At 27.7% G+C, this 24,405-nt stretch overlaps 1 protein-coding gene across 4 annotated transcripts in view; it reads left to right on the forward strand.

Annotated features, from left to right (window-relative positions):
- The first annotated feature begins 425 nt into the window (after positions 1–425).
- LOC119690024 overlaps positions 426–24,405 on the forward strand; it is a 29,432-nt gene continuing 5,452 nt past the window's right edge. Inside the window, exons 1-4 of one of the 4 annotated variants that reach the window (XM_038105001.1) lie at positions 426–630; positions 690–833; positions 888–950; positions 1,751–1,958. In XM_038105001.1, coding sequence (XP_037960929.1) covers positions 517–630; positions 690–833; positions 888–950; positions 1,751–1,780 — 351 coding nt within the window. In that variant the 5' untranslated portion in view covers positions 426–516 and the 3' untranslated portion in view covers positions 1,781–1,958. Of the gene's footprint in view, positions 631–689; positions 834–887; positions 951–1,026; positions 1,404–1,750; positions 1,959–24,405 lie in introns of those variants that run through there. The other 3 variants (XM_038105003.1, XM_038105004.1, XM_038105002.1) reach the window with 3 other exon arrangements.

Here is a 24,405-nt window from a genome sequence, read left to right on the forward strand (position 1 = left end):
TTACACTTAAGGACATAAGTTGCCTTGTTAGAGAAGTATAATAAGGTTTCGTTAGGGATCTATAAGTTTAATGCGTGATCTTGGCCACGTAAGGCTATCTATCTAGTAACACAATAATATAATATGTGTCTATATTTGATTCGCTAAATATGTCTTATTATTATACCGGTTACTTCAACTACTGAATACAATAAATGCAGAGAATTTAAATAATATTAATAAGGTTCCCTTTCAATAGGTAAATATCATATTGACTTGTTGGACAGGTTTCGAATCTTAATAAACATCTGCTCACAGTAAAAATATTTGTCATAAAGAGTACATCCTGGCGGGACAAAAACATTAACAGAGTTGTTTACTTTTCTCATCAATCAAAAATATCAAAATCTGTTGTGTCAAATATATTATTTTTCAATTTATATTTGGAACAAATATGAAAAAAATCAAATCACATGAATTTGGCACCAAAATTTAATTCCATGTCACCAAAATTTCGACTTCATACATTCAAAGGTTATGGGAAATAGTATCCGGAAGGCTACCGACATAAACGATGGGTTTAATAGTACAACAGGTGTAATTTCCGCAAAATTACAGCATTTCATGGATGATACAGGCCAGTTTAATGATGTAAGTGACAGTGGATGTAAGTGACAGATTTTTTTTTTTGAGAAAATATATATTTTTAGGCTCTATTAAGTCACAATGCTTCTTTACTTAACCCAACTTTGCTTATGGAAGATGATGTTTGCAGTATAACCATTGAGTCGGTATATGTTTTAAAAAATTCTCTGTACAATCCAGTTATCAATCAGAATCCCATGAATATAGAGGTTAGTTGGATTCATTTAAAAATATTATGCAAATTAGATTTAAATTTTGTTCAGAATACGACTAGAAAAATTCAAGTAATTAAGAAAATGTTCACTGACGAAGAAGAGTTTGCTCGTGTAAGTTTGTAAATACCTAACTATTTATGAATATTTTATAATATATTATAATATATAACCTATTTATTATTTTGAGTCACTTTAGACTTAGTTCATAAGTAAAGATCTGGATTTTACTAATCATAGACATTCTGTGGTGTACACAAGAGTTTGATCTCATTTGATCAAATTTATTCTGTCCATTCGGTCAGAAAGGACCGAAAGCAACGATGAACGGAAATTAAAGATTTTTCACAGAAAATATGTGGTTTATTTCTGGGATTCTCTTAATAGCATTTTGCTGATCAGTATTTGACCAACATTCTCTGAAGTTGATTACTATCTGTAATACTATCTGTGATGAGTGTAATATCTAAGACCTTTTAAAACATCAAGGACAAGCGCGCACTTATGGAACAATTAATAGTCGCTAGGGTAATTCTGTTGTAGTGCATATTTTTGCGTAATGGTAAAATTAATCATCAGCCGATCTTGATGAGGAAGAAGAGCAATAGCAGTGCAGAACATAGACTATACTTTACTGAAGCATAAATTCTTTGATGCTTGCCTAATACTTGAGATGCAAACTTCAAATAAATATAATAATATAAAAACATTTACATTTAAATATATATTTTAGCTTATAATCTGTCAATTCTTTGTATGACCTTTATATATATGAATATTTATATATAAATATATATACAATTGTATATATATATGTAATATAATTTTTATTTAATATAGCTAATCGTATTTCATAAAAATAGCTTTTTTGTTCTCTGACTTGTTTTCACTTAAAAATATTTTATTCATCTTAGAATCTGCAAATGTTCAGCATAGGAATATAAGTTATAACGAAATCTTTCAAATAACGGATTGGATGATCCGTTATGACCTTTAATGCTAGATGACTTGAAAAATGCAGGAAAACAGGAATGCAATAAAGACCTGATAACAGAAAACATAGTTCAAATATTTACCATCAAAAATGCAAGGTTCTTTTAAAAAATTGCATCCAGTACTTAAGGATGAAAAATTTTAACAAGAGTTGATAATTAAATAAAAATGCATTTTGTTGTTCTAAATTAAAGGAAATATTTATTTATTTAAGTTATTGTGAAAAAAGAAATCTTGGAATTTCACTTTTTAAGAAAAGTGTCTGATACTTTTATTCCGAATGCATTTAATTTTGTAGTGACGTGAAAATTAATACACAGCTTCATTATTTTATGCTTTTTCCAAATATCCCAGTAGGTTTTACTTTATTTGATTATAAATCAGCCAAATTATATTGGAATGCTTTTGTCTCATAACCCAGTGTAACCTTAAAAAAAAAAGTCAAAGTAATATAATAGTTTATATTGCCCTTAAATATTAGCATCCATTTTAAATCCAAAGGTGCGCCGTACTCAAATCAAGTCGTAGTGTTATGCTTAGCTGTAATCTCAAATCCCTATTATAATCTACAGTCTACCAGTTATTCAAGTATTTTTTAATACCGAACTTTTTTAATAAAACATTAATGAGTCCTTGAATGTAACTAAGTAGCCGGCATACAGTACTTCTAAATAGATCATTAAACATTATTGATCTACTCAAAACATTGCCAAAATCAAGCATAGCTGTCAGGTGCAGTCCGATGTCATGTGCAGTGACGTGAATAATAAATGATTTTCTCTCTATTAAATGGCTATATATAATGTACGGCTTGAAACAATTTAATAATTTTGTGAGATAATTTCGTACATTTAAATTAAAATTTGAGAACAGTAGTTCCGTCACCCAAAATCTTTTTTTCTTCTTAATCAAATAATTTATATACATACTAATAAAAAAAATAGGTATCCAATTTTACAGAATTGGGTATTCTTTTGCTCTTGCAAATAGTGTGTAAGTAAATTTGTTGACCGAATGCATTTTTTCCAGTCGTGATATAACATATATAAACGCAGAGAGTAAGCTTTTATAAGGTACCGATTTTTGATAATTACGAAATATCAGAAAAAATCAGTTAAAAAGTTGAATTAGAGTTTTAATTTATTTAGCTTTAAATTTGGCGTTTAAAAATTAATTTAAGGTACAATTTTCCTCCGATGAATTTAAATTGGTATTCATTAAGATAATTTCTATTGTTTTTGAGTTCTCTATTTTGCATTCTTATTCCCACTTCCAAGTCAATCAGAATTTCTTGTTTCTAGAAAATAAAAGAATATCTAATTTGAATATTGGGTTTGGTTTTTTCATGAATATTACCAAATCACACTAAAATATCATCAATTAAAAAATAAATTTGAAAAAGAAAAAGTAAATCATTAAAAAAATATTTAAAAAATATCGCGGCTATGTAGTCCGGCATTTGTGCCATTTGTGAAATTATCTTTTCCACTTCTATTGTCCGCAATGATTAATGACGCTTCGGTAAAAAACCATAAAAGCAGAGCGGCACCCGGAACTGAAGCTGGAACGAAGGTTATCCTTGTAACTGAAGCGCTAGCAAACATAGCTGATACTGTGGCTCAAATAGAAACATTCCTTCAACACAGAATCCTCATCATTTGCCAATAATAAAACCTAATCTATTTTCAATATGTTTTCATGATAAATTAAGATCGTACGCACAAATATTTAATGGGAACAACGACCCAAACAACAAAATTCACATAAAATACACTCCAGAGACCAAACTAAAAGGGCTTCGTGTTGCTTTCAGTGTTGTGCTTCGGCAAAATAATATCAAAATATTTTATACCAAATATACCAAATCAAATAAAACAAAATTAAATAAACCAAAATAATATAAAATAAAAGAAAAAAATAGAATGAAATGAAAAAAGTGAAAAAGCGCAATGGATGTGTACAACTTTTCCATTAACACTTGGCGTATCGAAGCTTTTATTGAAAGGTTACGGTAGGGTACCGCTCTGGATACATGTTGGGTTCTATTTTGGTGTTATTTTGACCCTTTTTGGCATGGTTTTTGCACTAGGTGGCTTTTTTGCTTAGTGGAATAAAAAAGCTTGTATTGAAAAAAGAAAACTCGTATATATATATATATATATAGGTATATATATATATATTTATATACTCTCGTATTTATGCACGTACATACAATATACGATATTTTAAAATCAATTACTCCAACCATACCTTTTCCGAAATCCATATCGAAATGGAGATTTAATTGCTTTTATTGTGGTTGAGCGTTTGGACGGATTTGAACTTATACAAATACAAGTGCGCCCTCAATCCGCAATCCCCAATCCGCAACTCGTAACCAGCGTCCCGTTTATGTTGGTGCTTGTATCGTTTTGCGGGTTTTTCGTTACGCTGCATAATGGGAATCAATATTGAAAAATATGTGAAAATGAATTAAGTCAATTTACAGTCAAACCCCTCCACAAACTTGTGTACACAAGCAGTTACAGTTGCTTGATTTTATTGTTGTTACTGTTGTTACTGTTGTTAATGTTGTTACTGTTGTTATTGTAGTTAGTGTTGTTGTACTCGTATGTGTGTATGTTTATGAAACATTTTTATTAGTCACCACAATACAAAAGATTCAATCTTATGGAATTGCAAAACGGAAACCAATGCACGCTTCGGATGTTTTGGATGCTAAAACGCGCTCCTACAATTCCGGTAATATGGACACAACTCGACTAACAACTCCGCTGCGAAACATGCATGAGTTTAGTCAGCTGTACTCAGCATTTCGGTTACATTTGATTTGATTGTTTTACACTTTTGTCTGGTGTTTCCGCACTCACCAGATAAATATTGTATCTGATAGCTTTAGCCCAGTTACTCCAATGAATTTTTTAATAAAATTTATATTGTAACAATCAACGTGGTTAACAATATAAATATTGAGTTGTCCAAATGTTTCGATTTGTGCGAAATAAATAAGATTTTCAATTTTTAAAATAATATATCAAAATTTTAGAATATTCAATAGTAATTGGAGTTTCAAGCACAGGATGTTGTTATAAGTTTCATATATAAACACATAAATTTATATTTTACGCTTTTTTATATCGAAAAATGGCACTTTACATGATACATTTGAAATAAAATATTGGTTTTTAATTGCGAAACAGACTTAATGATCAGGCAATTAGTAGATTAAAAATATTTTAATAAAATATAAATAATATAATATATTAATATAATAAAAAAATAGAAAGAAAATTCAATAATTAAAGATACAAATTTGCATTATTCTGTGCTTCTATTTGTCTATAATGCCGGTATTCCTGTATACATGACCATAAATGTCTTACAGTTAAGTCTATTTTTATTTTAAATGTTTAAAAATACGAGCATTTCCAGAAATATCTCTCATTTTAGTGACTTACTTGATGCGCTATCATAATATTGTCCAGATCTAGTCATATTTAGAGTAAACATAATACCACTTACATTTTAAGTAAACCTTTTGGAAAGGTAACATTTGTTTTCCTCATCTCTTAAAATCTCCTAAATTCTTTTTCTACATTGTTTTTAATTTTTTTCTGCATATGAGTCATTCTTTTATGATCTCTTATTTAGCTAAAATTTTTTTTATAAGCCCCTTTCGTAAAATAAGAAGACCCGCATCTCGGGAAAAAATTTGATATAAGAAAAAGGTTCATACAATGATTTAATAATGTTAAAATTAGTAATTTAAAAATAGAGATGATGAGTAACTAATTTAAAGTGTTGATATTTTATGCAGATTTTAATATACATTTAATTTAGAAATAAAAAGTAAAAATTTTTGTATCGTTTTTCCTACAAAATTAATTTAATGGTATTACGGTGCGTATGAGTAACGTGAATGACGCCTGATGAATTAATTTTTCTTAATTACTTGTAAAAGCAATATCACATTGGAAATATTTATTTTTTAAGTAGAATTTATTGATTAATCTGAATAAAATATGAAAAAGAAAAATTTGTGTGACATATTCTTTGTTTTTTTTTTTGTTACTGAAAAATCGTGTGTATATATTTGGTGTGATGTGAAGGATAAATTAATTTTTTAAAAGTACTTCTAATGACAATATCGCCCTGAAATTTTTTAGAATTGTGTAGAATTTTATTATAAATCGAAATCAAAAATAATATACAAGAATATTTGTAGTATATAAAACCTCAATAAACTGATTATTGCCAGAGACCTAGACTGCTACTAGAAAAATTGATTGTTGATTTAAACTCCGCATGGAGTTTAAGCGTAAAATCATGGGAAAATTTAAAAAGAGAATTAAGTGTAGCACTGTCTAATTACTGCTTAAAAGAAACCGTTTTAAGTCCTTTACGGCTTATTAAGGAGTTGTAGGATATAGTAAAGTCCGTATATGAAGTATGCATGTAGGGTTGTGTTCAACGTTGGTATAGTTGAATTGCATTTCAAGTGGCCTACTTGAACGATGAGAAAATAACTTTTGATTGAAAGATCATTCTTATAAATTTTATTTAAAAATTCCATATATTTTTAAAGCTAAGTTTGTTTAAATACTACGATTTGATTTGACTATATTTTACATATATATCCTACAGCATATATATTATTTATATATATATTTTTCTATATATTCTATTAATTTCTATAGAATTACATAGTGAATTTAATAGTGAATTGTGAATTGTTTGAATTGAATTGAATGTCTGCTATTGGAACAAACCATTTAATTCCAAGAATCTATTCAATTTTAATTTGCAAGACAGTTTTTCAAAGAATAATAGATGAAAACAATTGTATATTGTAGTAGTAGAGACTTTTATTTAATTATTTATTAAATGAATTTATTATCTTATAACTCTGTTATTACAAATGTTAAATTAAAAAAATATTCTTCCTAATTTTACACTTTTTCCTTAATACAGTAGGATTGATGAAAAAATGTAAGCGTCTTGATTGTAACAATGTTGTCCATTTATGTTTACCTATGACGAGCGAATGATTTCGTGTTATTCCATGGAAGCTATGTCAGCTGAGTGGTCCACAGTTGTTTAAACTTATTTATTTGCTGGTTGTTACGATTTTCGTATTTAACTGGAATTGCATTGCATTTGCACAAATGTGACTTTCCCACTATTGACTATCCCACTATGGATACAAACAAGCGCTCTTACGGAGCTGCTCCAAGCGCTTGGCATATGCAGCATATGCGTTCCAGTCACTCGCTCATTATTAGATAATGAAATTGTGAGTCTGTGTAATACAAACAATTTTTCAATTTTACATCAGAGGAAACAAAGCAACAAATTAGATTTTTTCCTTTCCCATATTGCGAACCATAAAAAAATCCAAGAGATTTCCGCCATTCTACAAAGTAATAGTTTGAATTATAGTAATACCAGGTGTTCAAGCTTGTAGCAAATAAAATAAATTATTTGCTAATGTGTTTTCACCTCATAAGTGTTATAAGTACACAACGGAAAATTTAGTGGTATTCAGCGTTGGAGTCAGTAAATGTGTATTCTGTACCGCCATCACTGCTTAAATGCTGTGAAAGTTATCTTAAGAGATGATCAAATTTACATAGTATAATTAATGCTAAACAAACTGATGCTTAAAAGCAGGTTAATAAATTTAAATTAACTCTGGATCTCTCACCACATTTTGGAGACCACACAATAAAAAAGTCATTATATTGAGAAAGATGAAAGACCTCTAAGGAAAATGGAAATTATGTTGTCAAACCAAAACTCTTATCTGTCATTTTTTGGATTCGCATTGTTTTTGTCTATTAATTAAATTGAAACGAAAATACAATAACTAAAGCATATTAACCAACAGTACCTGGATGAAATGAAAGTCGTAATTATCTGGGAACTTCTACACAAAATAAACTTATTTCATATAGAATTTTTGTCACCATAACAGATTAAGAGCTTTCGTCGTTTAAAGGAAAACGTTTTGTTTCATCAAGATAACGCTATCGGAGTAACCATTGATTGGAATTGATTGGTCCTGGGTCTTATATACCTTTTTTACTTTATACTTCCTATATATCCAATCTAATCAAATCCAATGCACTATTCAATACTTTTTGTTTGCAAAGTCAAGTTAATATTTTTGAAAGATGGCAATACTCAAAACAGCTACATGGGCGGTCAGTCGAAAATGCAATTTATTAGAAATAAATGAAAATTTTTGTTGTTATAATTCACTACTGCTCGAAACCTCTCTATTATTTACAATAGTTTTTATTATGTAATATAGTCACTGCCAGCATTACTGAAGTTAAAATCAAATTCAATAAAAAAATTCTTACGATGCAGCTAATCATTTCAATATAACGACGCTTTAAAGTGCCGAATACTTTATGTCCAACTCTTAAATATGGTAATATATTTTTGAGTTTAATATTTGAGTCATTTTTTATTGTTAGATTAGTTTAGGTTTAAAAAGAGAGTAGTGGTGCTAACATTAGTACACTCCGCGACAACTATAGCTTATTATGTTAACCCTAAAGTTGTCAAAAAGCAGTGAGCAACATTGCCCATTCTTTCGAAGATAGCTCCATATATAGTATTATCCTAGTTGCTTGATTGGTTGCAGTGGCAGGTCAATAGATAACTTCCATGTAACTTAATTTGCACTTTTCTGGCTGTTTCTTCGCAAGAACCTCAAGTACAGAAGAGTAGAGGCTAAATCCATCATAGAGTAAAATTTAGATAATTTAAAAGATCTCGCATCTTCACTGATGAGCAGTCTGAAACTGTCAAAAAAGTATTTTCATAAAAACCTATTTCTTTTGGATGTCAAAGTATTATCCTAATCTATTTATTTTTCAGATGAAGTTAAAAATTTATAATAAGTTTAGTTCGGCTAATTCTGGCAGGTTGACGAAGAAACGTTGTCGTGAATATAGAACCCGATTCTTCTGTAGTTTTGGGTTAAAATATAGAATTAGTATTCCTGTGCTATTAGTATTCCAAAAAAAAACTAAGAATATCCTTTGTTCTCTTTATCTATAATTTAGGCTATAGAATGCTGGCGATTTTATAGTCTCTGTGATTTGTTCATAATTATTTTTTCACTTTAGTAACGTCATCAACTTCTATCATTTTACAATAAAATATATTTTTTGTAAAGAAGCAATTTCGCATTGTTTAATTAGAAGTAAAGTCCTGTGTAGAGATATCCTTAGATATTCGATCTTTAATTATTTAAATTCAGATTCATTTTTTAAGAAGATTCTCAACTACACAATTTTTTTTTTTTATACCAAGAGCTTAATGTGACAATTTTTTTGATGACTTTGCTCCGGTTTGTTTAGAATAAACTATTTTTTGTGTGTGTTGAGCACTTATAAATCAGATTACCAAGATTTAATTGCTTTAAATTAATGCTTTAAATTATGAAACATATTTCTCCCAAAACTTTACTCTCAATAGCAGCCAGGTTTTTAGTTCCATAATTATTTTGCACAAATTAATATATATAACTTTTTTTTGTTTTTTTCTGATGTTGTTAGTTTTAATATTTTACCAGTTTTAAGCCGAAGGCTCTATTGTTAATTTCCTTTTCATGAATAATGTAATATAATGGTATCACGATTTTCATTTCTTGGCTTAAAGTTTTTTATTTTTAATTCATAACTGAAATATCTAAGACATAAAATCATTTTCATCGCACATTATATTAAAAAATGGAGCAGTCAAAATATTCTGACTATCAAGAGTTATACAGAGGCCAACCACGTAATCCATTTGAGCCATAAAAATTTAAAAAGTTCAACTTAAATCGTTTTATTGATGTGCAAAATGCATGAAATTAAAATGATTTCAAATAAGAAAAATGGAAAATTACTGCATGCGTGCTTAGAACTTGCGGAGAAACCAAAGGAATTTTATTAATAAAGTTATTAAAATTGAAAAATATTTTCAAAAGGTAAGTAGATTCTGTGCTTTTCACTTAAAATTAATATTTTTATCAAACCGAAGTTAGTTGGGTTGCATTGCCATTGTTAGTTGCGATAGTCTACAATGGCGAGTCTTAGGTTCTTCTCCTTACTGAAAAGGAGTAGAATGGTGCACAACATTTTAATTAATTTTTTTTTAATTAAAACTGTATCAAATGGATATCCTTTTAACCGTACTGCTGTCATAGCCATTCTCGTGGTTGGGTTTTTGTTTTTTTTGACACTTCTGTGTGGAATGTGGAATACTGTTTAAATAATTGCATTTAATATTGAATTCGGTATATTTTCTGAAATCATTCACTTGTCTGCCTTCACTACTGCAATTTACAGTTCTATTAATATTCAGATTCGTGCATTCATCTATGAAATTTTAATTTCAAACACCGTTTTTTTCTTCTCGCTCTTGTGAGCTCAATCGAAAAATGTTCAAATAAGTAAATATCAATTTTTTTATACCTATATAAAGCTTCAGACATACAGAACAAAACAAAAAAATAATAAAGTCTTATTTAAGAATATAAAAAAGACTATTAAAAATTTTTAATTAAATTAATTTTTGCTTTTGAACTGACAACGAATTTTACAATGTTTGCACATAAAATTAAATTTAAAAGCTTTTTTTATGATTTGTTTGCTTTCAGTTTTTACTCATTTACTGGAAATGTTCAAATGTTGATTAAAATTTTAGACACCATAAAATTACTTGCGAAAATCGTTTTCATTTTTATTATGAAAACGGAAAAAAATCGCTATTTAATTGCTAATTAAATCATGTTCCTTCATTTGGCTGAGTAAAAAGTTTTCTGATTGCTTAAGCATCGGAGACGTACGTATGATGGGTCCTTTTCAAAGAGTTGCTTTCAATTAATTCTGTGCATGGTTTTCACACATGACATTTGAGAAGAAGTTACTAAGTCAGAGATTGCTTTCAAAAGTCACTGTATTGACAATACATTACTTAAACAACTTCAATCATTTATGTTATGGTGGGTTATGTACTTTATTGCAGGCGAATTTTTAATTTTGTTAAAAGTCATGTAAGCTTATACCATTTTTTAAAGTAAAAGCAACACAGATTATTCACCTATAACTGATTAAACACAACTGAATTTACTGAGAGACTATAAATACACTTTGGATCCATTGACAGCTGCAGATTATGTAGAAAGTAGAATGAGACTTCCCACTTATCATAACTCTTCTCTGTTCTACGCTTACCAAGACAGTGCTTTCATTAAATCGGATAAGAATCTTGTATTAATAGACACAGATTTTGTTTATTTTAGAAATAATCTTATTAAAAATGCAAAACATTTGATATTTTGATTTTTGATTGTTGTTTATTCAGGAGACTCTCCTTCACGATCGTAAAAATCATCAAATGCGTTTGCTTTTAACATATTAGTTAAATTTAACGTTTGGTCTGAATGTTATTAAGTTTATACTGAAATTCAGTCATCAATTTCAATCGAAATTGGATAGCCCGCGTTCGTTAGTAAACTGACTCCACCAACTGCACAAATCTTTCAGATAACATTGTACTATAATAATAAATAATACATACTATAATAAATAATAAAATAGTATACGTGACGTTAGTTTAAGATAAAGCTACAAGTGAAAGTATATTATATAATTAACACTCTGTAAATAAAATTAGTATATACTTTCATCATAGACAACTTATACGTAGAATCGTATCGCTTAACGCTTTCATTTTGCAATGTGTTCTTTGATTTTTAGTATACGCGTGAATACCGATATATTTTTGTTGTTTGAATAGTGATGGAACCACCAAATTTCGAGTTTGTATGTCCTCAACTAGCACGAACAAAGATGATTTTTTATGTTTTGAGGATTATAGTTATTATGAGGGGCATATAAATATATCTATTGTAGCACCTTTATGGATGTTAGGTATTTGCCAATGCGTTCTTCTGTTCACATATTGTACATGACATCCACGCAGCTCATGCTTCAATGTAGATGCCATTCTATATGGTTTCTCAGTGCACTTGTAATAATTAGTGGTGCGGCTTCGATTAAGACAAGTAGGAGAAGTGGCCAATGCTTTTCCAGTACATTATCTTTAGATTAGATTGTCAAGTGGAAATCAATTCCATAATATACCCCTGAGTTACTGACAATTACTTAGAATTTTTAAGTGTTAGCTCAATTCGAATCTTATAAATCATATATACTTAATTTTACACACTCTTTTGTTATACAGATCAGCCATTACTATTTTAAGCTAAATTATCTTATTAGTCTATAGCAAAATTGTATTTTTTACGCAAACGAGCAAACAACACTATTCACACTACTCACATTATTTAAATATTTAAATATTTAAAATCAAAAAAAATGCAATCCGTTGCATATCTTTCTTCTACGTAAAAATACATTTTGAAATTTGATATTTTGCTTGAAACATTTCTGGCAGTTCATTTACAATATGGACCCACCCTGACGTATGAGTAACTTTTTGTTATTTCACCAATTTGAAATATGAGCAACATTGAAGCAGATTGATAAGTGAATTTATATGAAAATTAACCCTGACTTCACACTATATTTAATGCACACATATGAACAGATCACTGTAAGTCAAAAGCGCTGGCAAGCACAGCTGCAAGGATAATGGAGTAAAAGAAGCCACCAACAAAATTATCTAAATTTATGCATTACAGTTTTTCCATTATCATTTCGCTTGTTACTTTAGCTACATTTCTCTCCATATCTGTCTGCATTTTCATCCGAAGTGTGTTGGTGTGTTCGTGAGCAGAAGTGTCATCGAAATGAACTTCAAGTCAACTGCTGCTGTGACTGTATTTTCCACGCAGAGCTTTGCAAATCAACGATTCTCATTGAAGTTTATCATAGACGCAGTCAAAGGTGGAGAATATTGTCAAAGTTGTACTTCAACTATATTTTGCTATTGTTTTTATTGTTTTAAGAGCCTTTGGTTTTGTTGTAGTTTGTGTGTGTGTTGGTAACTGGTAGCTGGTAGCAGGCTGGTGGTATCTGGTAAATGGAAAATGGTATGGCTGGATATACATATTTCCTGTAGTGGTGTGACTGCAGTGCCATAATGATAAATGATGTCGCCTTTAGCTGGTAAAGCGCGCAATACACCACTAAGCATGAGCTTCAACATGGGCACAAGTATGAGTCTGAGTATTCTTGGCGTACTTCACAGTGCCAAGTACAATGACAAATGAGTTTGTGAAAAATCGCTACGAACGTTATGCTTCGCGTAAAAACAAAAAATATTCCAAGAAATTTCGTCTTGATAAGATAAGACAAAGCATGACCCAGCACAATAGATCGGAACAGCCAATGAAGTATGTAAGAGTAATACACTTTAATGTGCCAACTAATTTATTTTATTAAAATTTTGATTCCATTTAGGCCACAACTTTATAATTTTTATTAAGTTAGATGGATATAAAATAAAATTTTTGTGGCATTATTCTAATTAATTTTATTATTAATATTTCACACAATAAATTTTAAATAAAAGAAAAAAAAATATCTTTTATTATTTTATTAAATACAAATGACAGTCAATTAATGTTTACAATATGTGAGTAGGAAGAATTTAAGATAGTATTTTTAAACTAGTATAAACATATAGGTATTGTACTGGTATAATTCAAAATACCCTTCATATGAGAAGACGCTATATACCTTGGTATGCCTTGGTTTAGATACCATAGAACGTGTGAATTGAGAGTAAAAAACCCACTGACTAGCACGAGTAATGAAGGAATGAAGTCACAGTGTATAAATACTTTCAAAGATCAAATATAGAATACTCAATTAAGCTGTATATTTTCAGAGTTATTTAATTTTTATTTGAAATTGTATTTTAAATATATATAAATATATATATATTCAAAAATGAGCAATTTCAGCAATTTCTGATTGAAGTGAACTCTGTATGATACTATAGAATATAGTTAAAAAAAAATATACTTTCTCGCAAACCATTTCAAGTAGACAGTCACCTTAATCTTGACACTATAATCAAAAAGTATTATGAGCGATTATCGACCATCTTAATTTATCACAAACGATTCTGTTCCCAAAACTTCAAGCGTTAATACTTCCACAGGTGTCGTAAAGCGAGTTTTGCGCACGGATTTGTTTCATATTGACTGTTTCATATTGGTTACAGTTCAGTTGGGTCAATCTGTAAGTAAGGACTTTTAACTGGTTAACATCTTGACAACATGCATTAAAACTTGAATCTTTAACACTACTAGTTATAGAATACAGGAAGTTAATACAGGAAGTTATCCCATATATCGTTTGTTAATCAGTGATCGTATTAGTAGCTCTGTAGTTAGACATAATTTTCTTAATAGAATGCATATAACTGCTAAAGTTTTTAAAAGAAGTTTGGCGCAACAACATATATATCGAATGATGCAAGTCTTCCTTTTCCATATTAGTTTAATGCAGTTGAAAAAAAATTTTCCATCATGTTAATGTACTTAGACATAGTAATCATTTTCTGAGGAGCTTTACTGTAGTTATGCTTAGATTATTTTAATCTTTGTTTCGTATTGCACTCTTCGTATAAGGAGGTTTTTCGAACAGTAGTAAACTACAACAACAAAAATTAATTTTATGTTATTTTTATTAATTGAATTTTTGGCTGACTATACAGCTGTTTCGAGTATTGCTAAATACCCATCATCATTGATCTTAGAAATAATTCTTGTATTTAATTATTCGTAAATAATTTTTTGAGACTACAAGCACCAAGAATCCAACTTGTGCCCTGCGAAATTTGAAGCTCAGAGTCAGCGCTCCTTAACCAACTGACCCAAAGCCGTACTTGTCTTGTATTATATGTTCGCACATTGTTCTGGAGTTTGTTAAATTCACTTACACAATTACAAAACAAATTCACTTACTTTGTTTATATTTGAACGAAATATTAAATTAGCTGTAGAATAATTAAATTAATTAATGATATATTCTTTTTGTAATTGTTAAATTTCAATACTATTTAGTTGCACGATATATATGTGCATGAATACTTGAAAATAATGTTAAAGTTCATGGCTTGTTTTTTTATATCGTTATTCGAAAGGTATTCTAAAGCTTTAAAAACGCAGATACTTTATATCAGAAAAGTTAAAAACATAAAATTTTCCTAGAAATCATTTTTTCAATTACTTACATTTTTAAAATTATTTATTTTTCTTCAGCATTTTTTTTAAGTGGGTATTAGCTTTTCACTTATGAAAGTATAAATAAATAGATGTGCCTTTTGATGAGCAGAGTATCTAACGCAATTTGAAGTTGCCACATATTTACAAAATTTTGTCATTTTTCTTGGATAAGCAAAAGCATAAAACATCACTGAGTTATTGGCTGCGTTAAAATTTCTGATAAGGACTTAATATCGTTTTTATCCTTGCATATTTGGTTTTTTGCTTTCGGTTCACATTTAATTTTTCTTGTAAGGTTGATGGCACTTTTGTATGCCCTTGCCAACTTTTTGATTTTATAAACTCTTTGATAAAAGATACAACGAAGATGGGGGAATATTTTTAAATTTTCCTAATGTTTTTAAAGGAACACATGCGTAAACTATGCTCTACGAGTTCAAAGAAAATTATCGACTGCTTTTTTGACGTTATAATGTATATCGTCAAAGTAATGCCTAGATAATATTTTATGTCCATAGTTAAATTTTATATTAAAAAACTTTAAAAGTGAAAATGGATTAGAAACAATTTATATTGATTACAACATGAACTTATAAAAATATTGAATTTTTATTGTTAATTTTTTTTTCTTGCCAATAGTGGCGTGTCTTTATGACGAAATTAATATTTACCAGGCCCGAGTGCAAAGCCTGGCACTTGCAGCCCAAACAAATTATATATGGTCTATAAACTAATTAAAAAATTCGATTATACTCGAAACAGCGTTGTATGGTAAGCCAAATTTCAATAAATTAATTAAATTTTTGTTTTTGTCCTTTCTTTGCTATTCGAATCCGTCTATATTGAATTTTGTTTATATATTTAGTATGTGCCATTTCGGTCAATAGAGTTCCTTTTTCTTTAAGTATTAAATTCTTTGAAAATATATTATTTACTTAAACATCAAATATACCTGCAGTAAGGCGAACTTATTTCTAGTACTTTTTACTTTTTAATTTTTACGGGTACTTTTTAATACAAAATTGTTGAAAATTTCAGTAATTATTTTATTTTTAAAAGCTGAAATGCTTATTTCAATTGCGAATTCCAAACTTGCTTCAACTTCATAAATCACATAATGTCTCTGATCGTGCGTTAAATTGAGATATCGTGCTTTGTTGCTGCCTTTAAATACTTTCCGCTGCAAGGAGAAGTTGTGTAGAAAGCCATTATTCTTAAATAAATTATGACAATTTCAGTGTTAGCCTTTTGTCCTGCTCCTTTTATTGCTCTACGTAGTTCTCAACAAAAACGCCCGCGTCCGTATATGTGGATTCGTGTGTTTATGCATGTGAAAGCGTATCCGTTTCCTTTCCCTTATCATATTTAATATTTCTACATAATTTTACTTTAAAGTAATTTAAAAAGTTTTAAAATTGCCACAACGTGCAGCGAGTACTGTATCCTTTACACACACATATGAAGGACTAAACTGCGTAAGTGTAATAATATGTGTATATATGTTTAAATTCATACACATATATATTATCATATGCTTTCAAATAGTAATATGTGTGATTAGAACTTCAGCAAAATGAGTGAAAGAATCAAATTATTTTTAACAAAGTTAATAAAGAAACAAAAACTATTTTGTGTGACTTCGAATAATTGAAATTGTTAAAAACTTTACTTCATTAATTTATCATAACATTATTAATTTAATTTTTAAAATTTAGAGTCCAAAAATTTTATACGTATTATAGACATAATCAACTAGTACTAGTTCCTCTTCAAGCAGCAAAACCATATATTTGTATAATTGTCAAGGAATTGCCTTGGTTCAGTTACCATCCATTTGTGAACATATGTCACAAATTTTTATTTTCCTTTTTTTCATCGTTCTTTCATTTTATTTAATTTAATTTTATTTTATTTTATTTTATTTTATTTTATTTTATTTTATTTTATTTTATTTTATTTTATTTTATTTTATTTTATTTTATTTTATTTTATTTTATTTTATTTTATTTTTATTTTATTTTATTTTATTTTATATTATTTTATTTTATTTATTTTATTTTATTTTATTTTATTTTATTTTATTTTATTTTATTTTATTTTATTTTATTTTATTTTATTTTATTTTATTTTATTTTATTTTATTTTATTATATTTTGTTTTATATGATTTTTTCATATTCTATTTAATTTATCTAAAAATTAATTTTTGTTTTTGTCGTTCACCACTTTTCGAAAATCTCTTTATATAATTTTATCTTATTTTATTTTACTTTCTCTAGCTTAATTTTTTTTTATAAGATATTATTTTATCATTATTATATATCATTATATATAATATAATATTTTATCAAGTTAAATAATGTTAAATATTTTGAGTTCATTGCAAAATGAAAACACTTCAGTTGGCACATGGAATACCGGATTTCTTTATCTTGTTTTCGATATATTTCTAGTGGAAGTCACTAGGCATTCAAGGTTGCCACTATCATATTCAATTCATTATTTTCTGGATATTTACAAACCCATTAGTACCTATTAACCTATAATATACAATTTTTCCCTCAAAAAAGCACAAGCTTATCATTTATAACAAGATAAGATAAGTTGTTTAAATGCATTTTATCTATATGTTTATATTAATACTAAATATAATTTTAAAATATAAACATATATTTTTTAAAAAAAAAGCCTTTTGGTAATTAATGTTTAAAATTTTCTTCAAAACTTTATTATTAAAATCACAAGTGAAAAACAAAAAATCGGGTAAAATGAAGTTTTTAATTATAAAAAAATTTATAAGAATTTTTATCTTCTTTTATATTATTTTTATTAAATAAAAATTTAAAGAAAAATAAAAACATTAACCTTTTCTTAATTTAGCACTACATATTAACATGACATAACTTAGAATACTATAATTCTCATAATAAATAATAATTCGTGCTTGTTTATGTATTATAATATATTTAATAAAAAAAAGTAATGATCTTGAAGTATGTTATCCATATGTTGTCCATAGATACTTCTTAGAAAGTATAAAATTTTTTTTTTTTCGAACTAACACATTACCTAAAATGAATGAATTAAATATATTGTTTATAATGAATTCAAAATAATTGAAAACAGGATGTCAAGCTTTTAATAAATATTATTAATTTATAGATCTAAATAAAATATGCTGCAAAATTATAAATAAAAATTATTTGAAGCCATTGTTTAGTAGATGTCAGATATCTGCTTTAAATGTGAAATAAATTACAGGATATAGTTTTGAAGAAACTGTGAGTGTACTTTGTTATATTTATTATTTAAGAAATTATAAAGATAGTTGGTTTAAGCTAGATTTTATTTCTTAGCAGAGCAAAGTACTTTGAACTAAATAGTTCTTTTAATAAACAACTAATCTTAACCAAAAAGAAGCTATGTCGTTTGCTTGTGTGTCCAATTGGCTAAGTAATAAGTCGCTGCCTTTGGGTGATAATACATTTTTACTAGTTTATTTATTAAACTCACTTTAATAGTAAAAAGCATATTGTTTTAAATGTTCTTTAAAAAATAAAAAAACGTATATAAAATAAAATTAAGTTTTTCACCTTAAATAATCGCAAAATGGCATATTCTTACTTTGGTAAATAAAAAACTATTAAATAAGTGTATAGCATTTCTTTAAGTATTTTTTTTTTTCAAATTTAAATATTAAAATATATATGTACGCTTGTTATATATATTTTTTTATTATTAATGGGAATACTGAAAAATTATATCAATATAAATTACTTATCCTTTGATGGAAATAAATTTTAAAGCTTTAAATCGTCTTTGTATGTTATCTTCTAAGATATTTTAATTATTCTGATTTTTCTTCAGCAAGCATTGTTCATACACAGGATACTTAATTTATGCTCGAATTAAATTGTTTTCTTGGAATCGTGTGTTCTATGCACAGAGCAAGCAAACAATAGATTCCCCATTCATTTCCATTAAATAATTTGATAATTATGTGAATAAATTTTACTGCTGTTTGTATTGTTAAACATATACGAGTATGCCTTATTTAAAGGATATGTGCGCACATACAGGATAACACAAACAATAATAAACAACAATAAAGATACTCGTATAAAGATAAGCTAAGATTACAGGATTATTAACTGAATTGTTAATTTTATGCAACAAATCGTACAAATTGTAAGTATAATTGAATCGAATTTAATTTTGCTGCGGAAACATTATAAATACATAAAGTACTTAGATAGTTTTAAGTAACTTGAGATATTATATTTTAACTCAATATGAATTTGAATTTCAACAATTAAATCACATAAAATATAATAAGTGAAATACATTAATGAAAAGTGTTGTGTACAAATATAATTAGGCAAAAATAATATACTATAATAGAAGCTGCGCAAACTTCATTATGAGACACTTAATTAATGATTATGGAAATAAATGAAATGTCAAATCGGTAAATATAGAAAGTGATTTACTATTAGAGAAATTCCAAATTTTAATAAAATTAAAAGATCAGAAGAAATATTAACATATTAACATATTATTGGCATTATTAAGTAAATATTAATCACAGTCACAATGATAACAATGTATATGTTTGAGCTTTATTTATAAGTCATAGGGCAATAGAACAGAATATATAATTACAAAAATTTCTTAATTAATTGACATCCTTGTTTCAAATATTACTAAATATTAATTATTGGAAGTTGTTGAAAATATTCGTTGGTTATTGTTTATCGTTTATTATATTTTCTTTAACTACATATAACATAATGTTTATAAATAAAGTTGAATACTTGTTTAAAGCAAACTTCAAATATGTCATTGTATACATATATATGTTTTACATATAGCACATAATAGACATAATATACAAATTATTTTATTGAATTTATTAAACTATTGATATAAAGGATCAGGGATTCACTGCAAGAAATATTAGTGGATATTATTTTTACATTACTTTATGTTGCTATGATACTCGTACATAGTAGTTTTTTTTGTTCCAGCGCTTGAGCTTTACTTGTAAGTTCCAGCGCTTGAGCATATCTGTCAGATATTTAAGATCATAATGTTTTTTGTTGAAAATTCTTGAATTTCTTATATATATAAGCATGATTTTAAATGAGTCCAAAGACCAACTTTTGTTCTAGTGTTCTATTGTCATAGAACTTGTGTTTGCATACTTAAAATGTGCAAATCAAATAGCATTTCATGTTATTTATGACTTGGTTTCAACTAGAATACAGAAATAATTATTGTGACCAAATGCTTTTTTAGATATAACTTGAAGATTATTTTTAAAACTTCATCAAAGTGATTTAAATCAGGATGGAAACTGAATCCTAAGTTCAATTATAAAATAATACCTTCAAAGTTAATTTATACTGATATCAACGACCCATCGTCTCAGCAACTAATACATTCAATTTTGGAATCATTTATGCGATTTGCTGTCTTATAATGATACCGTTTATAATAGGACGTTCTTCTTCCTTCCTATTTTGAAAACCATATTGCTGTACCCTATATTGCTGGGACGCCAATGACTCAGATAGAATATTGCTAAGCTATTTTATTAGCTCTGTTCGACTATTTGTATCATTTACGTTTCTAAAGTTCAAATGTGATTGCATTATAACATCTAATTCATTTATTATTATGAATAATAACCACATTAGTTCTGGCTAGTACAAGAATTTTATTTGACAGGGAGAAATGATACTGACAATCAGTTGATTATTGATTGTAGTTCTATTCTAACCTCTTGAGAGTCATATACTTTGATATCAACTATACCCCATTTTTATAATGTATTATAATGTATTTTATAATGTTTGATTGTTTGTAGCTTGTTTGAATAATTTTTGGTGGATATTCACATCTACCGATATTATAATTCAATATTGCTCTGAGACTTTTTTGGCTAATTTATTGATTCTGAAGTCACCATTAAAGTTTTTATGATTCAGTATAATTTACCCATTTATGTGGTGATATCTCGTTCAATGATCTATGACATGTGCCTAAAAAATATAAAAGTTATATATGTGGTTTAATAGGAGTCTGCATCATATCTACTGTATTTCATCTTTAGAGAACATTATATACTTTTTGGTGGTTTGAATGTTGTTAAAATGATGCTCAAATATAAGGCTATCATAGTTAAATATAACCATGAGCCTTTTTAACAAATTTATCGATTGTGAAGTCTCCTTTGATTTAATGCCTTTCTCTAATCTCTCGCTTCAAGATGTACTATATTGCAAGATATGCTTTGAAGTTATAAAAATATCAGTTAGAAGCTTACTGAATAGCTAGGTATTATTCTTGCCAAGCATTTCAGTGGAATGATGGTAATCACTTGAGAAATAGATAACAGCATCCTTCGTCTGACAGAAGTAATCCGAGTATAATGCGCTAATCGAGTTTTTTTTACATATCATTTTCTTTAAATTAAACACAATGAATCGATTTATAAAATAATTATTACAAGCTGCTGCATTTAATTACTTAAGAATCTATAGCATCTGAAGAATATTAGAAATTAAATGTAGTATTTATAAAAATGCAGTTTAACTTAATGATTTCCTTCTCAATAACCATTTCTGCTGTAATATTCAACTTTTTCTCTTGCAATTGAAATGAGTTGATATTTTTTGAGAATCATGCAAATTTTCGTAATAAAATTATTCTAATAGTTTTTATGCTGAAAACCGAGCGCTGTATGCACATAGCAATCTCTGTTTTACGTTTTTTAAAACTCGCAAGCACACTCGAAATCCTTGTCACAGTGCTACCAACATTTCTACCACAACCACAAAATATTCGCCATTGACGCCTGCAGCGTTATTTAGTTAGAATGGCAGATGTTTTTGTGCATCAGTTCATAATTACCCCTAATGCATATGTTGCATATCTGAATTCTTCTTCGATTGCACACTCGCACACGCACACACTCAAATTCAAGTAAGCATTACAATATGCACGGAGTGCCACTATACACATGTTGATGTGTGTGTCTCTGTGTGTGTGTGTATGTGCATTTCAGTGCTCGTTGCTTGTGCTGCAATGGAAATGCTCTAACAAATTCCCAAGCAGGCGAGCAAAAAGTTACTCATACGCACTGGCCACATTTTTGCAGAAATGTTGCATTTGAATTTGCGTTTGCTTGCATATTGTATTTGCATAAAAATATCATTTCATATTCGTTTTTTTTTTGTTTTTGTTTTTGTTTTTGTTTTTTGGTCTTCTTTGGACTTCTACAGTGAATTGTAAATTTTTATTTTATTTTTATTGCCTTATAAATATTTCGTAGAGATTTCTGAAATATGTGTATAGGAATTTGAAGCTAAAGGAACTTCCTACGAAAAATGTAAACATTTTGTAAATTGTGGCTAGAAGTACAGCAGGAAAAACTTGCAAATACTTTGCATACTATATGTCCTTTTGGATGCACTGAATGTGTTTGTAATGTGCATTTCGTTACTTACACTCAAATGTGAATATAAAAATGAAACCAATAATTAGTACATTCTTACCTTACTACAAATGCTACTGAAGGTCTGTAATGAACTGTAAAGAAGCAAGCAAAAAATTGCATGCTTTCACTTCATTGAGTTGAGATTCATTTCAGTGGAAAGTAATAATTTCTGAAATATTTTTCAAATATAACAAATATTTGCTTTTTATTAGAACCAAAGCTTAATATTCCCCATTAACTTGTTTTAGAATGTAAAGAGTAAAATCTTCAAAAAAGGAAAAAATTTAGAACTTCTTTCTATTATGTTATATTTTTCTACCTATAGTAATTTATATATTCAAAATATTTGTAGATATTATTTAACTTCAAGGGTGTCTTTATATTTTTGATTTCAAATAGGGTTCTGTGAACAAAATATTAAATTACAAATTAAAATCTTTAAAATTAATTATGGAAAAAGTTACTTAATTACATTTACATTACATTTTGCTTATATGGTAATTTACATTTTATTTAGATACTGCGATACAATATTACATATACCTTAAATTTATTTCCTAGAAATAAAGCCCCAAAAATTATCCATAATTAGTAAATTGTACTATGACTGTGTATATGTATATACAAATTTGCGGTTTCCTGCATGATCATCGGGGATCATATATTATAATAAAACATTTCTGTAAAATAATTATGCATTAAGGTGCATAACTAACTGCTTTTTTTATAACTAATTTTAAAGGTTTTAACTTGAAAATTAATTGAAAAATAATTTAATATTTAGTAAATTAATATTAAATAAATATGAAATATAACACGAAATTCAATACCCACTTGAAAGATCTAGTGGGAAGCTAATGCAAGCTAAATTGAATATTAATTTGTATATGGAAATTGTATATGGAAAAATGTTTTGGGAAATCCAAGAGTGTTACTGCCCGTAAAATACAAAGTTCTTGAAGCCGCAGTTAAATTAGTTCTAAATTATGCAGCGCAGATCTGGGGTGTGGAGAAATATGATGCAGTAGAAAAATTGTAGACATTTTATATAAATAGAACCTCTCGTCTGCCAAAATATTTCCCAAATTAAGTGGTGTATACAGAGACTGGACTTCCGACGTTATATACCTAAATATGAAATTGCATTTTGATTACATCAAAATTTGTTAGGAATTTGCCATATAATACAGAAAGTAAGAGCGCAGTACCTAATAAATGAAAAAATATTATTCTTAGAAAAATGGTCTGAACTGGCATTCGAGTCTTATGAGATTATTGACTTGGGTATTGATGATAACTGGAAACTTTGCAAAACCGCAGAAATTGTGTGGAAACGGAAAGAAAATGTAACTCGACGGATGCATATCGTAACCTAATTTATAATCTAGATGTCAATAATTATTCAAAATAAGGACAATAAATTTTATTTAATTTTTAAGATAACTTGTTAAATGGTTAATTTAAACTTTCGGCAGACGGTCAAAATGCCTTAGATGTAAATTGTAATATAATTGTTATAAATTTCTATGTAATACAACATATTTCAAATGAAGTAAAATAATATTTTATTTTGAATTAATTTTTTCCACAAAAGCCATACATATTCTAGATAGTTCAAAAGTTTTCTTTAAAATGTAAATGATCCATTTTACTTACTTAATGCATGTATGCCTTTATCTATATCTTTAATATAGACTGTCAACTCAAAGTTTTTGCCTTACATAAATATAAATTGTAATATAAAATTTTTAATAGGCAAATATAATTTGAGTTTGAAGAATTAGTAAGTAACTACTAACTAGCTATTTATGTGTTATTGTTTAGCAAAATCTTTTTTTATTTTTTGATAAGTGCAAACAGTTTGTTTAAGTT

The sequence above is a fragment of the Teleopsis dalmanni genome, chromosome X, assembly GCF_002237135.1.
Source record: "Teleopsis dalmanni isolate 2A chromosome X, ASM223713v2, whole genome shotgun sequence".
Classification (NCBI taxonomy): domain Eukaryota; kingdom Metazoa; phylum Arthropoda; class Insecta; order Diptera; family Diopsidae; genus Teleopsis; species Teleopsis dalmanni.